This window comes from Pseudophryne corroboree, chromosome 6, assembly GCF_028390025.1.
Source record: "Pseudophryne corroboree isolate aPseCor3 chromosome 6, aPseCor3.hap2, whole genome shotgun sequence".
In the NCBI taxonomy this organism is placed as follows: domain Eukaryota; kingdom Metazoa; phylum Chordata; class Amphibia; order Anura; family Myobatrachidae; genus Pseudophryne; species Pseudophryne corroboree.
The window spans coordinates 722,780,918-722,794,598 of NC_086449.1; the positions used below are offsets into that span (position 1 = coordinate 722,780,918).

General features: G+C 49.1%; 1 protein-coding gene across 2 annotated transcripts in view; it reads right to left on the reverse strand.

Moving 5' to 3' along the window:
• The window catches only part of RNF145 (ring finger protein 145), a 134,744-nt gene that overhangs the window by 31,770 nt on the left and 89,293 nt on the right, over positions 1-13,681 (reverse strand). For both annotated transcript variants that reach the window (XM_063928406.1, XM_063928405.1), the window contains exons 3-6: positions 13,430-13,538; positions 11,678-11,769; positions 9,987-10,222; positions 5,348-5,523 (exon numbers count right to left, since the gene is read on the reverse strand). In XM_063928406.1, the coding sequence (XP_063784476.1) occupies positions 5,348-5,523; positions 9,987-10,222; positions 11,678-11,769; positions 13,430-13,538 (613 nt within the window). The remainder of the gene's footprint in view (positions 1-5,347; positions 5,524-9,986; positions 10,223-11,677; positions 11,770-13,429; positions 13,539-13,681) is intronic.

The window sequence follows — 13,681 nt, forward strand, 5'->3', positions numbered from 1 at the left end:
ATCACGTTGAGATCCCAAGGTGCCACAGGAGGCACAAATGGGGGCTGAATATGCAGCACTCCTTTCACAAATGTCTGAACTTCAGGTACTGAAGCTAGTTCTTTTTGAAAGAAAATTGACAGAGCCGAGATCTGTACCTTAATGGAGCCCAGTTTTAGGCCCATATTCACTCCTGCTTGCAGGAAATGCAGAAATCGACCTAGTTGAAATTCCTCTGTTGGGGCCTTTTTGGCCTCGCACCATGCAACATATTTCCGCCATATGCGGTGATAATGCTTTGCCGTAACATCTTTCCTGGCTTTAATCAGCGTAGGGATGACTTCCTCCGGAATGCCCTTTTCCTTCAGGATCCGGCGTTCAACCGCCATGCCGTCAAACGCAGCCGCGGTAAGTCTTGGAACAGACAGGGGCCCTGCTGCAGCAGGTCCTGTCTGAGCGGCAGAGACCACGGGTCCTCCGAGATCATCTCTTGAAGTTCCGGGTACCACGCTCTTCTCGGCCAATCCGGAACCACGAGCATTGTGTTTACTCCTCGCTTTCTTATTATTCTCAATACCTTTGGTATGAGAGGTAGAGGAGAGAACATATAAACTGACCGGTACACCCACGGTGTCACTAGAGCGTCCACAGCTATCGCCTGAGGGTCTCTTGACCTGGCGCAATACTTCTCTAGTTTTTTGTTTAGGCGGGACGCCATCATGTCCACCTGTGGACGACCCCATTGATTTACAATCATTTGGAAGACTTCTGGATGAAGTCCCCACTCTCCCGGGTGGAGGTCGTGCCTGCTGAGAAAGTCTGCTTCCCAGTTGTCCACTCCCGGGTTGAACACTGCTGACAGTGCTAGTACATGATTCTCCGCCCCTCGGAGAATTTTTGTGGCTTCTGCCATCGCCGTCCTGCTTCTTGTGCCGCCCTGTCGATTCACATGGGCGACTGCCGTGATGTTGTCTGACTGGATCAGCACCGGCTGGTGTAGGAGCAGGGATTTTGCTTGACTTAGGGCATTGTAAATGGCCCTTAGTTCCAGAATATTTATGTGAAGGGCAGTCTCCTGACTTCACCATAGTCCTTGGAAATTTCTTCCCTTTGTGACTGCCCCCCAGCCTCGTAGGCTGGCATCCGTGGTCACCAGGACCCAGTCCTGTATGCCGAATCTGCGGCCCTACAGAAGATGAGCACTGTGCAGCCACCACAGAAGAGACACCCTGGTTCGTGGAGACAGGGTTATTAAACGATGCATCTGAAGATGCGATCCGGACCACTTGTCCAACAGGTCCCACTGAAAAATTCTGGCATGGAACCTGCCGAATGGAATTGCTTCGTAAGAAGCTACCATCTTTCCCAGGACCCGCGTGCAGTGATGCACCGATACCTGTTTTGGTTTTAGGAGGTCTCTGACTAGAGAAGACAACTCCCTGGCTTTCTCCTCCGGGAGAAACACTTTTTTCTGGGCCGTGTCCAGAATCATTCCCAGGAACATTAGACGTGTCGTGGGGACCAGCTGTGACTTTGGGATATTCAGAATCCAACCGTGCTGGCTCAGCACTTCCTGAGATAGTGCTACTCCCACTAACAACTGTTCCTTGGATCGTGCCTTTATTAGGAGATCGTCCAAGTATGGGATAATTAAAACTCCCTTTTTTCGAAGGAGTATCATCATTTCCGCCATAACCTTGGTAAATACCCTCGGTGCCGTGGAGAGTCCAAACGGCAGCGTCTGGAATTGGTAATGGCAATCCTGTACCACAAATCTGAGGTACTCCTGGTGAGAATTGTAAATGGGGACATGCAGGTAAGCATCCTTGATGTCCAGGGATACCATGTAATCCCCCTCGTCCAGGCTTGCAATAACCGCCCTGAGCGATTCCATCTTGAACTTGAATTTTTTTATGTATGTGTTCAAGGATTTCAAATTTAAAATGGGTCTCACCGAACCGTCCGGTTTCGGCACCACAAATAGTGTGGAATAGTAACCCCGGCCTTGTTGAAGTAGGGGTACCTTGATTATCACCTGCTGGGAATACAGCTTGTGAATCGCTGCTAGCACCGCCTCCCTGTCTGAGGGAGCAATCGGCAAGGCGGATTTTAGGAAACGGCGGGGTGGAGTCGCCTCGAATTCCAGCCTGTATCCCTGAGATACTATTTGAAGGATCCAGGGATCCACCTGTGAGCGAGCCCACTGATCGCTGAAATTCCTGAGGCGGGCCCCCACCGTACCTGGCTCCGCCTGTGAAGCCCCACCGTCATGCGGCGGACTTGGAAGAGGAATCGGGGGAGGACTTTTGTTCCTGGGAACCTGCTGTTTGCTGCAGCCTTTTTCCCCTGCCTCTGCCTCTTGACAGAAAAGACCCTCCTTTTCCCCGCTTATTTTTCTGGGACCGAAAGGACTAAACCTGATAAAATGGCGCCTTCTTAGGCTGTGAGGGGACATGGGGTAAAAATGCTGACTTCCCAGACGTTGCTGTGGAAACTAGGTCGGAGAGACCATCCCCAAATAATTCCTCCCCCTTATAAGGCAAAACTTCCATGCGCCTTTTGGAATCTGCATCTCCAGTCCACTGGCGAGTCCATAAGCATCTCCTAGCAGAGATGGATAATGCACTTACTTTAGATGCCAGCCGGCAGATTTCCCTCTGTGCATCTCTCATGTATAAGACTGAGTCTTTGATATGGTCAATTGTTAGCAGGATCGTGTCTCTGTCTAACGTGTCAATATCTTCTGACAGTTTATCTGACCACGCAGCGGCAGCACTGCACATCCATGCTGACGCAATAGCTGGTCTGAGTATAATGCCTGAGTGTGTATATAACAGACTTCAGGATCGCCTCCTGCTTTCTATCAACAGGTTCCTTAAGGGCGGCCGTATCCTGGGACGGTAGTGCCACCTTTTTAGACAAACGTGTGAGCGCTTTATCCACCTTCGGGGGTGTTTCCCAACGTAACCTATCCTCTGGCGGGAAAGGGAACGCCATTAGTAGCTTCTTAGGAATTACCAATTTCTTATCAGGGGAAGCCCACGCTTCTTCACACACTTCATTTAATTCATCTGACGGGGGAAAAACTACAGGTAGTTTTTTCTCCCCAAACATAATACCCTTTTTTGTGGTACCTGGATGTAAATCAGAAATATTTAACACCTCTTTCATTGCCTCAATCATGCAGTGAATGGCCTTAACGGGCATTAAATTTGACTCATCGTCGTCGACACTGGTGTCAGTATCCGTGTCGACATCTACTTGTGCCACCTGAGATAGCGGGCGTTTCAGAGCCCCTGATGACTTTTGAGACACCTGTCGTCAAATTTTTTATGTAAGGAGTCTATACGTGTACTCATTTGCTGCCATAATACCATCCACTCAGGTGTCTGACCCCCAGGGGGTGACATCCCTGCTAAAGGCATCTGCTCCCCCTCCACATCATTATCCTCCTCAAACATGTCGACACAGCCGTACCGACACACTCCACACACACAGGGAATGCTCCAACAGAGGACAGGACCCACAAAAGCCCTTTGGGGGGACAGAGTAAGAGTATGCCAGCACACACCAGAGCGCTATATATATACAGGGACTAACTGAGTTATGTCCCTAATAGCTGCTTTTCAATATAATATACTGCATACAGTGCCAATTTTAATGCCCCCCCTCTCTTTTCCCTCTTACTGTACTGTAGACTTGCAGGGAAGAGCCAGGGAGCTTCCTTCCAGCCGAGCTGTGAGGGAAAAATGGCGCCAGTGTGCTGAAGAGATAGGCTCCGCCCCTTTTTCGCGGCGTATTCTCCTGCTTTTTATGGGATTCTGGCAGGGGTATTTACCTCATATATAGCCCCAGGGGCTATATATTGAGGTATTTTAGCCAGCCAAGGTGTTTTTATTGCTGCCTCAGGGCGCCCCCCCCCCAGCGCCCTGCACCCTCAGTGACCGGAGTGTGAAGTGTGTATGAGGAGCAATGGCGCACAGCTGCAGTGCTGTGCGCTACCTTGGTGAAGACAGGATGTCTTCATGCCGCCGATTTTCCGGACCATCTTCTTGCTTCTGGCTCTGTAAGGGGGACGGCGGCGCGGCTCCGGGACCGAACATCAAGGCTGGGCCTGCGGTCGATCCCTCTGGAGCGAATGGTGTCCAGTAGCCTAAGAAGCCCAATCCGGCTGCAAGCAGGCGAGTTCGCTTCTTCTCCCCTTAGTCCCTCGCTGCAGTGAGCCTGTTGCCAGCAGGTCTCACTGAAAATAACAAATTCTAAGACTATAACTTTCTAAGAGCTCAGGAGAGCCCCTAGTGTGCATCCAACCTCAGCCGGGCACGAAATCTAACTGAGGCTTGGAGGAGGGTCATAGTGGGAGGAGCCAGTGCACACCAGGTAGTCTAAGATCTTTCTAGAGTGCCCAGCCTCCTTCGGAGCCCGCTATTCCCCATGGTCCTTACGGAGTTCCCAGCATCCACTAGGACGTCAGAGAAAATACTGCAAATACAGAAAAGAGCATGCGATGTAAATTAATCACTTACTCTATGAATACCCACAGATCACACTTTAAAACTCCCCTTTCCTACCTATAGGTCAATCCACTCGTTGGCAAAGGGTGAGATTTGCTGTTGTAAAGGCACAGAAACGCGGCACCGCATCCCTATTATTATTACATTTTATTTATAAGGCGCCATATGTGTTTCGCAGAGCCGTACAAAGGACAGTACAGGGAGACAAAACAGCATTACAGTAAATAAATAACAGAAATAGTGTACAGGTAACATAGAGCACCACACGTTCTCAAGACATAATACAGCTAAGATGTAAGTATTGAGGGATTGATCATCGTACTACTAGAGGCTGGTGGCCATAGATGGAGATGAGCCTTTACTTGCAGGGTAAACATGGTCTTTGAGTAGGGGAGAGCTACAAGTGAAATGTGTTGAGACGAGGGCTTAGATAACAAGAGGAAAGAGGGCCCTGCTCTGAAGAGCCTTCAATCTAGTGGGGAGGGGCGACAGACAGATGACAAGAGGTGCAGGCAAGTGGGAGTTAGCCTGATGGCAGTATGCAAGCAAAGCGGAGATGTTCACGGCATGAGGCAGGGGGGTGGAGGCGCGGCTTCAGGACTGGGTTATGCATCGGGAGGGTATGCTTTGATGAATAGGTGGGTTTTTAGTCCCTATCTCACCCCTAATTCGTACAATTCTGTACAAAGCTCTACGGTGCTGCAAACAAAATTGTACTAGTCCGAGTTGCTGCATAGTGCGACAAGGATATCACTAGCATCTGGATTGACCCCTTAGATTAGAGCCTTTTCATCTTCCCCAAAATGTAACAATAATTCCAAAAGGGTGCTGTGTGCTCAAACAACAGACTATACCTTGTAAGAAAGAGGAACAGCAGCCTCTCGCGGGACGTGGGCTGGTCACGTGTGCTGAAGTAAGTGTAGATTTGGAGTGCAAACAGGACCAGCCAGAACACCATGAACAGCACAGGGACCACAAGTTGGTTCCAGAGAGACATTCCTAGTGCGAGGAGACCGTAGACTTCCACCACCTGTAGTGTAACAACACAAAACACGATGGGTGACCAGTATCCCTGCAACCTGGGGTAGAATTATAGTGCCAAGTAAAAACACTCCTCTTTTAAAAGCAGTCAGACGTAAAGCACATACAAAGATTATACATTTTCTAGTTAATAAACACTTGCTTTGATCAGTTGTGTTATTTAAAATGAAAATCGATCATGTAATATTATACTTAGTAAACAGGACTGAGCATTGTTTAGGCTTAGGGGTATATTCAATTAAAAGTCGGATCCATTCCGTCATGTATTTGTCGAAATGGATGCGACAACCCCTATTCAATCTCATCTCAATTCGACTTTTTCAAGATGAATTGAGATGCGGACCCAGAGGAGGAGAGGGAGGGCGAGCTGCGGGGAGACCAGCTGGGACAACCGGCGGGAATACAGGGGAGATCAGCGCTACAGTAGCGCTGCAGCAGGGTGTCACATAGCCGCCCGACCTAACGGCAGTGTCCACTCGGCTCCAGCAAGCGTGCTGTAGCCGGGTGGAAGCTGCCGTGAGCGGCGCGGCTGTGTGACACCCTGCTGCAGCGCTACTGTAGCACTGATCTCCCCTGTATACCCTGCGGCTCTCCCCCCTCTCCTCCTCTGGGTCTGCATCTCAGTCCGACATCATTTGATGTCGGACTGAGATGGCCGAAAAGGGGGCCCCGTTTTCGACACAAGCACGTGGATCGGCAGCTATTCCGCCAATCCATGTGCTTTTCGACAAGTCAAATTCATTGACTAGTTGAAAAATTTAGGGATATATTGAATAGGTCGAATCAGGATTCGACCTTAAAAAGTCAAAAACTGCAGACTTTTCGACAGACGGCAGTTTTCGACTTCAATTGAATATACCCCATAGTGGCTACCAGATGACAATTACAATAAAACCAGGTATTTTATGGCCTCTTTTTTTTTGTTGAATGGAAACATTAAGAGAGTTTGTACAACATTCCTGTTGGCAGGGAAATATCTGTAAAAAGTTGCAAAACCTTCACGAAGGCCTGCAGTGGAAAACCACTGGCTTAGTTGCCCTACAAAGCATGTAAAGCCATCCTGCCACTCTAACCTGTTTGCTGTAATCCTCCCACCTGCTAGTGGACATGTTTCCCATAAAGAGAGGTGGGCAGTCTGACATGAATGGGAAACTGGGTGTATTCAAAAGATCCAGAATGACCAAATAATAGAGGGGGGGGGAGGTTAAGCTTTAAGCGGGAGGAGGTTAGGCTTAGGCTAGGAGGTTAGGCTACAGGCGGGAGGGGGTGTTTAAGCTTTAGGATGCGGGGGGGGGTGAGGAGGTTAAGCTTTAGGCTGCAGGCGGGGGAGGTGGAGGATAAGCTTTAGGCTGCAGGCGGGGGAGGTGGAGGATAAGCTTTAGGCTGCAGGCGGGGGAGGTGGAGGATAAGCTTTAGGCTGCAGGCGGGGGAGGTGGAGGATAAGCTTTAGGCTGCTGGCGGGGGAGGGGGAGGTTAAGCTTTAGGCTGCAGGCGGGGGAGGTGGAGGATAAGCTTTAGGCTGCTGGCGGGGGAGGGGGAGGTTAAGCTTTAGGCTGCAGGCAGGGGAGGGGGTGGTTAAGCTTTAGGCTGCAGGCGGGGGAGGGGGTGGTTAAGCTTTAGGCTGCGGGCGGGGGAGGGGGTGGTTAAGCTTTAGGCTGCAGGCGGGGGAGGGGGTGGTTAAGCTTTAGGCTGCAGGCGGTGGGCTATTAGGTTAAGCTTTAGGCTGCGGGGGGAGGTTAAGCTTCAGGCGAGGGGGAGGTTAGGCTGCAGGCAGAGGGGGGGGGGTAGGTTAGGCTGCAGACGGGGGTGGGTGGGGGGGGAGGGGAAGGTTAAGCTGTAGGGGGCCGGAGGTGGTTAGGTTTTAGGCTGCAGGCGGGAGGAGGAGGTTAGGCTGCAGGCGGGAGGAGGAGGTTAGGCTGCAGGCGGGGGATGGGGTGGTTAAACTTTAGGCTGCAGGCGGGGGAAGGGGTGGTTAAGCTTTAGGCTGCAGGCGGGGGGGGGGCTATTAGGTAAAGCTTTAGGCTGCAGGTGGGAGAAGGAGGTTAGGCTTTAGGCTGCAGGCGGGAGGAGGAGGTTAGGCTTTAAGCCTGCAGGCGGGTGGGGAGAGGTTAGGCTTTAGGCTGCAGGCGGGTGGGGAGAGGTTAGGCTTTAGGCTGCGGGTGAGGAGAGGTTAGGCTTTAGGCTGCGGGTGAGGAGAGGTTAGGCTTTAGGCTGCGGAGAGGTTAGGCTTTAGGCTGCGGGTGGGGAGAGGTTAGGCTTTAGGCTGCGGGTGGGGAGAGGTTAGGCTTTAGGCTGCGGGTGGGGAGAGGTTAGGCTTTAGGCTGCGGGTGGGGAGAGGTTAGGCTTTAGGCTGCGGGTGGGGAGAGGTTAGGCTTTAGGCTGCGGAGAGGTTAGGCTTTAGGCTGCGGAGAGGTTAGGCTTTAGGCTGCGGAGAGGTTAGGCTTTAGGCTGCGGAGAGGTTAGGCTTTAGGCTGCGGAGAGGTTAGGCTTTAGGCTGCGGAGAGGTTAGGCTTTAGGCTGCGGAGAGGTTAGGCTTTAGGCTGCGGAGAGGTTAGGCTTTAGGCTGCGGAGAGGTTAGGCTTTAGGCTGCGGAGAGGTTAGGCTTTAGGCTGCGGAGAGGTTAGGCTTTAGGCTGCAGAGAGGTTAGGCTTTAGGCTGCAGAGAGGTTAGGCTTTAGGCTGCGAGTGGGAGGAGGTTAGGCTTTAGGCAGGAGGTTAGGCTTTAGGCTGTGGGTGGGAGAGGTTAGGCTTTAGGCTGTGGGTGGGAGAGGTTAGGCTTTAGGCTGTGGGTGGGAGAGGTCAGGCTTTACGCTACATGCGGGAGGAGGTTAGGCTTTAGGCTGTGGGCGGGGTTGGTTAGAGTAAAGCTGGGTACATACCTAAAGATTTGTCTGGCCAATCTGTCTGGTGGGATCAAAAATCTGGTAATGTATGGGAGCAACTGACAACCAACCATTTGCTCCCAAATGCTGGAAATTGGATAAAAACGGACGTCTGGGTATTTTTTTTTTTATTATTATTTTTTTTATTAGTCAAATGGATTTCACCAATTTTTCTGACCAACTACTGTCTATCAGCGGTTGGGAGCAAATGTTAATTGTCATTTGCACCCATACTATACCAGACTTTTGTTCCCACAAGTCAGATTGGACAGGTAAATCTTTAGGTGTGTACCCAGTTTTAGGCTGCGGGTGGGGAGGTTAGAGCTGGACACTAGGGGAAGGGTTAGGGAAGAAATACTTTCAAAACGGCTGGTCCCTCAGGGGTCTGTACCAGAAGCGACAGTCACACGCTCCTTAAGGAACATTGTTAGTGTTCACTCTAGACTGTATTAGCAGGGCGCCGCGCCCTGCCCGCTTTTTAGCAGGCAAAACCCACCCTGCCCCTTTTGCGGCGCCCTGCTAGAACAGCCGCCCGCTTCCTGCCCTCCCGGCGTGTATAAATGCCGTGCGCATGTGCGCGGCATCCATTCACGCATTGGAGAGAGCTGGGGGAAGCGCCCCCCCCCCCCCCCCCCAACAGTGACGTCGCTCTATAGTAGCGTCTGGGGGCCGCACCGCCCCCTAAAATGATGTGGGCGTGGCCACGCCCCCCAATTTGCGTTTGCTTTCTCAAGTGAAAAACAACCGCCAGATTATAAACTGTGGTGATTGCCATTTGTTGTGGGTTCACACATATAGCCACAGCTAAATCTATGCTAAGTTTCCTGTCTTTATTTGGTTTATAAGGGGCTTCCCTGTCCAAATCACAATTTTATTTTTGGTCATGTTTCCAGTATTGAACTATACAGCGGTACAGAGCCTGTACAGGAGACAGCAGTCACAGCCCTGCAGGAAGCACATCCACTGGATCTTGGCCTGTGTGAAGGCCTGAAATCACACAGTACAATGGGCCCGATTCAGAAATGTACACAAACCCGATCTGTATGAAGTAAAGCGATCATCGGTCACCTGGGCATATGTCTGAGTCGGACTGCAATGGTATTGCAGTTGCAGAAAGGATTTATTCACAAAATGATTGACAGTCAGGGCTGCCTCAGCCTGTGATCCTGTATGCAGCTGCAATGTCTCCATCATCTCACTTCCTGCCGCCACACTGGGTGACCACAGGGCTACTAAAAATTTCGATAATCAACTGATCTGCAACTGATACTGCGACATAGTACGCCGGTGGGCAGTTCACTACAGATCCAGGCAGCTGCGGTATTTGCATATTTCTGCACAGTCGCTGGGTACACTTTTCCAGCTGCATTAGTGTACATGTCTGAATCAAGTCTAATGTACACCATGGGTTTCCCAGACCCCATGCTTCATAGTGCGAAAACACTATGCTGCTATAATACAGACATTACTAATCAGTATTGTACAGAGCTTACAAAACAATGGCTAGTGGAAATGCTGCAAAACTACATTAAAAAGCTGAGACAATTTCCCATAGGACATAGTAATTTTACCTGGACAAGCTCCCTGTATGCCGACTTGGCGAGATTAAAGGGCACCAACAGGTTGGATGCCAGAAAGTACAGCACTTCCAGTCCAGTGAAAATCATGGCAAATCTGTTAATGAAGACAATAGTCTCAACTGGAACAAGGCAGAGACGAGCCAGTAGGGGGAGCATGTGAGCTGAAAATAGCCAGATCTGCTTCGTCTTCATCACACAGGAGCACAATGTGCAAACGACCAGCTGCCCTGCAACACACAATGACAACCACTGCCCATTAAAACAAGTTTTTTTTAATATCAGAGTGGTCGCACTCTCTACACTGAGACCCTGAATTTCCACAGTTGCCAGCAGGGCCGGATTTGGGGGGGTGGGGCGATTGGGGCGAACACTCCCCCCACCCCCACCTTACAGATACAGCCACGCCCCCTAGGATCTTTCTGTTGCTGCAACTCTGGGCATGGGGGTGAGCTGTGATGTCAGTGCGTCTACTGTGAAGGGACCCACGGCCAGCCGGCGGCTTTGTAATGAGTCATTCTGACTCTTTAGTGTGCTGCTGCTCAATCGCTGTGATTAAGAGGATGCTGTCCGGCAAGAGGAGGACAAGGCGGAGGGACAAAATGAGGCTGCTTCTGGGACTAGTCAGATGACATGTACGTATTATGTACTGTCAGACAGCTCTATTCTGAATAACGGTACAGTGTCCTGTCAATGTTACTGCACTTTGTGTTGGTAGGCAGTGTGACAGGGCAGGGGTGCAGATAGTGAACTGCATTAGGAGAAGCTGCAGTTGCACTCACTTCCGCTATTTAATTATTCTGTAAAGTTATTTATCAGGTATGTGTTTCTATGCATCTTACGTTCTCAGAAATAATGCTATGGGAACTTTTGGCATATTGGTTATATCAAGGCAGTACATTAATGAGCAGCCAGGGTATATGACACTGCATTATATGAGGTGGACAGGTGTTGCATACAGGAAGCCTTAGGAATAAACTATTTTTATTGATAAAACTTGCAGACACGTCTTCGGGTTTTATGTAAGGTATCTAATGCAAGCCTGTGTACCCTACAGTTTTTCAAGTGCAGTGGAACTGTAAGTTCCAGCATACCCTGCTCATCTCAGGGCCCTTCTCTCTCAGTCTCCTCCTGACTGACTAGGAGCTACAGTTGAGGCGGCCCTGCTCTTGCCTCCGGGGGATGACATCAGAGTCTAAACAATGGGAGGGACAGGACTGGAAGTGGGAGGAGTAATGAGTAGAGAGAGGAGGAGTCTTTATATTAATGTTTAAACCGCCCCCTCCCCCCCCAAAAAGAACAGTCTAGATCCGTCCCTGGTTGCCAGTGGGTGCACTTTTATTTTACACATCCCAATTCCTGGTCATTTTTAATTTCTAAAGCGGCAGATGCAATACACTCACTTTAAAACCATCAATTTAGCAAACTAAAATGTGGGAGGAGAGAGGAAACATCTCACAGTTGTGACCATGCCAGTATTCGCACGTATTGTGTTACACTAGTACGTGATCGGAGATACACTCAACTCTTACATGGGAGAGATGTACAGCATGTAAGTAATATGATCTATAAGAGCTGTGATCTTCAATCTCTGGTGTGCTATATAATATGTAGTAGCTTTATTCATATAAAACAATGTTCTGTTTGTCTTGGTGGTGTTTTGTAAGCAGCTACATATCACTTACCTACAAGTGCTGCGATAAACCTGTTCATGGATAATGGCTCCAGATGCATGGGACCCTCATAGCCAGACTCCAGCTCGCTGCGGACGTAATCCCTGACACACAAAAGGATGAACTACAGGTAGAAGCTCACTAGCGCTACGCAAATTATTTTTTCATTAAACATGTTTCATTACAACCTATAGCACTGAAATCAAAACCATGTTCTTTGTGCAAATGTTAATTTCTTTGTGCAAATGTTAATTTCTATGTTAGCAGCCACTAAAAGGCAGCATGTGCCAGGCCTTGCTAAATTCAATGTAATAATAATTAACGGTTGATATTCCTCCAAAAACCTCCCATTCTCCCCCAGTCAATACAGCCTGTACAGTGGAAGCAAAGTCTGCACATGAAGAATTAGGATAGGGGGGGCAGCTGTATTAAGCCTGTGAGGTGATAAAACAGTGATAAGTGCAAGGTGATAACGCACCAACCAATCAGCTCCAATATGTAAATTGACAGCTATGAGCCGATTCACTGAAGCATTATCACCTTCCACTTATCACTTCTCCAGGCTTAATGCATCTGCCCCAGAGTAACTAACACTAATTATCTGTCATCATAGATGCATCAAATTCCCTTTTTTTTTATTTTGTTTTTCCTCTGGAAAGGACTTCAGTGCCCAGAGATAATAAATAGCATTAACTGCAAGGGTATACATAACTATGTAGTGTCCATAAGATCACACTTTCTCTGCAGACTGTCACCAAGTTCCAGCTGCCGCTGACATATTAAGCTGGTTACAGGAACCCATCATCTGGATGCCAATGGCATAGTAAATTCTAATGGCCTTAGACATTTGTTTGCAATCTCAACCAATGAATAATCTATTAGTATTTTATAATGGGCATGGGATGATATGATATGTGAACTTGACATTCATTAAAAAAAAAAAAATCCTAAAAACTAGGGACCAGCAGTGATTTATTCTAGGAGCATTGGCTACAAGCACCAGGGATTTATACGGGTGTAGTACTGGTGACCGGCGGACACCCACGAGTGGAAATAGTCCCTGTTGGTCGGCATGCCGACCATCGGGATAGTGAGCCGTCGGGCTCACGGAGGAGGTCATGTGACTGTCGGTCAGCTGACCGACGGTCACATGAATACCACCCATTTATACAGTTCTATAAAGCTTTATTATTATTACCAGTTACTTATATAGCGCACACATATTTTGCAGCGCTTTACAAAGTATATTGGGCCATTCACATCGGTCCCTGCCCCAGCGGAGCTTACAATCTATATTCCCTACCACACGTACACCACACACATGCACGCTAGGGTTTATTTTGTTGGGTGTCAATTAACCTACTAGTTTATTTTTGGATTGTGGAAGGATTCTACGCAAGCAAGGGGAGAATATACAAACTTCACACAGTTAGGGCCCTGGTGGGAATCGAACCCTTGACCTCAGTGCTGTGAGGCAGTAGTGCTAACAATTACAACCGTATGTGCTACCTCATGGAACTCCATGTCATATGTACACCTATGAGAATGTGGAGAGATTACACATGTAAAGCATACGTGATCTCCCATGACAAGTCGGAGTTAAAGGGCTTGTGAGTCAGCGATTATGAACTTCTGCACATTTAAGGTAAAACACCATGACGTTACAGGTGACTGATCTACAATTATGAGGCCCGATAATCTCTTTGACCCTGTAAATGTACAATCCAGTGCCTTTCATTCTATAAACAGGAAGTGTCTTCTCACCTGGAAATCTGGTGGCCGGTGTAGAGCAGCAAAGCAGTTACAAGGTAGAGGTACAGCTTAGCCAGGTGCTGTCGAGGTAAAGTCAGAAGTACAACACTCAGGATATAACCTGCAGGGAGAGAGAAGCAAGTAAAGACCTTGTGCTAGATAAAAAAGTACACAGATGTTTGGTAGGGTGGTCTTCAGTATGCCGACTGACGGGATCCCGGCGCACAGTATACCGGCACCGGGATCCCGACAGCCGGCATACCG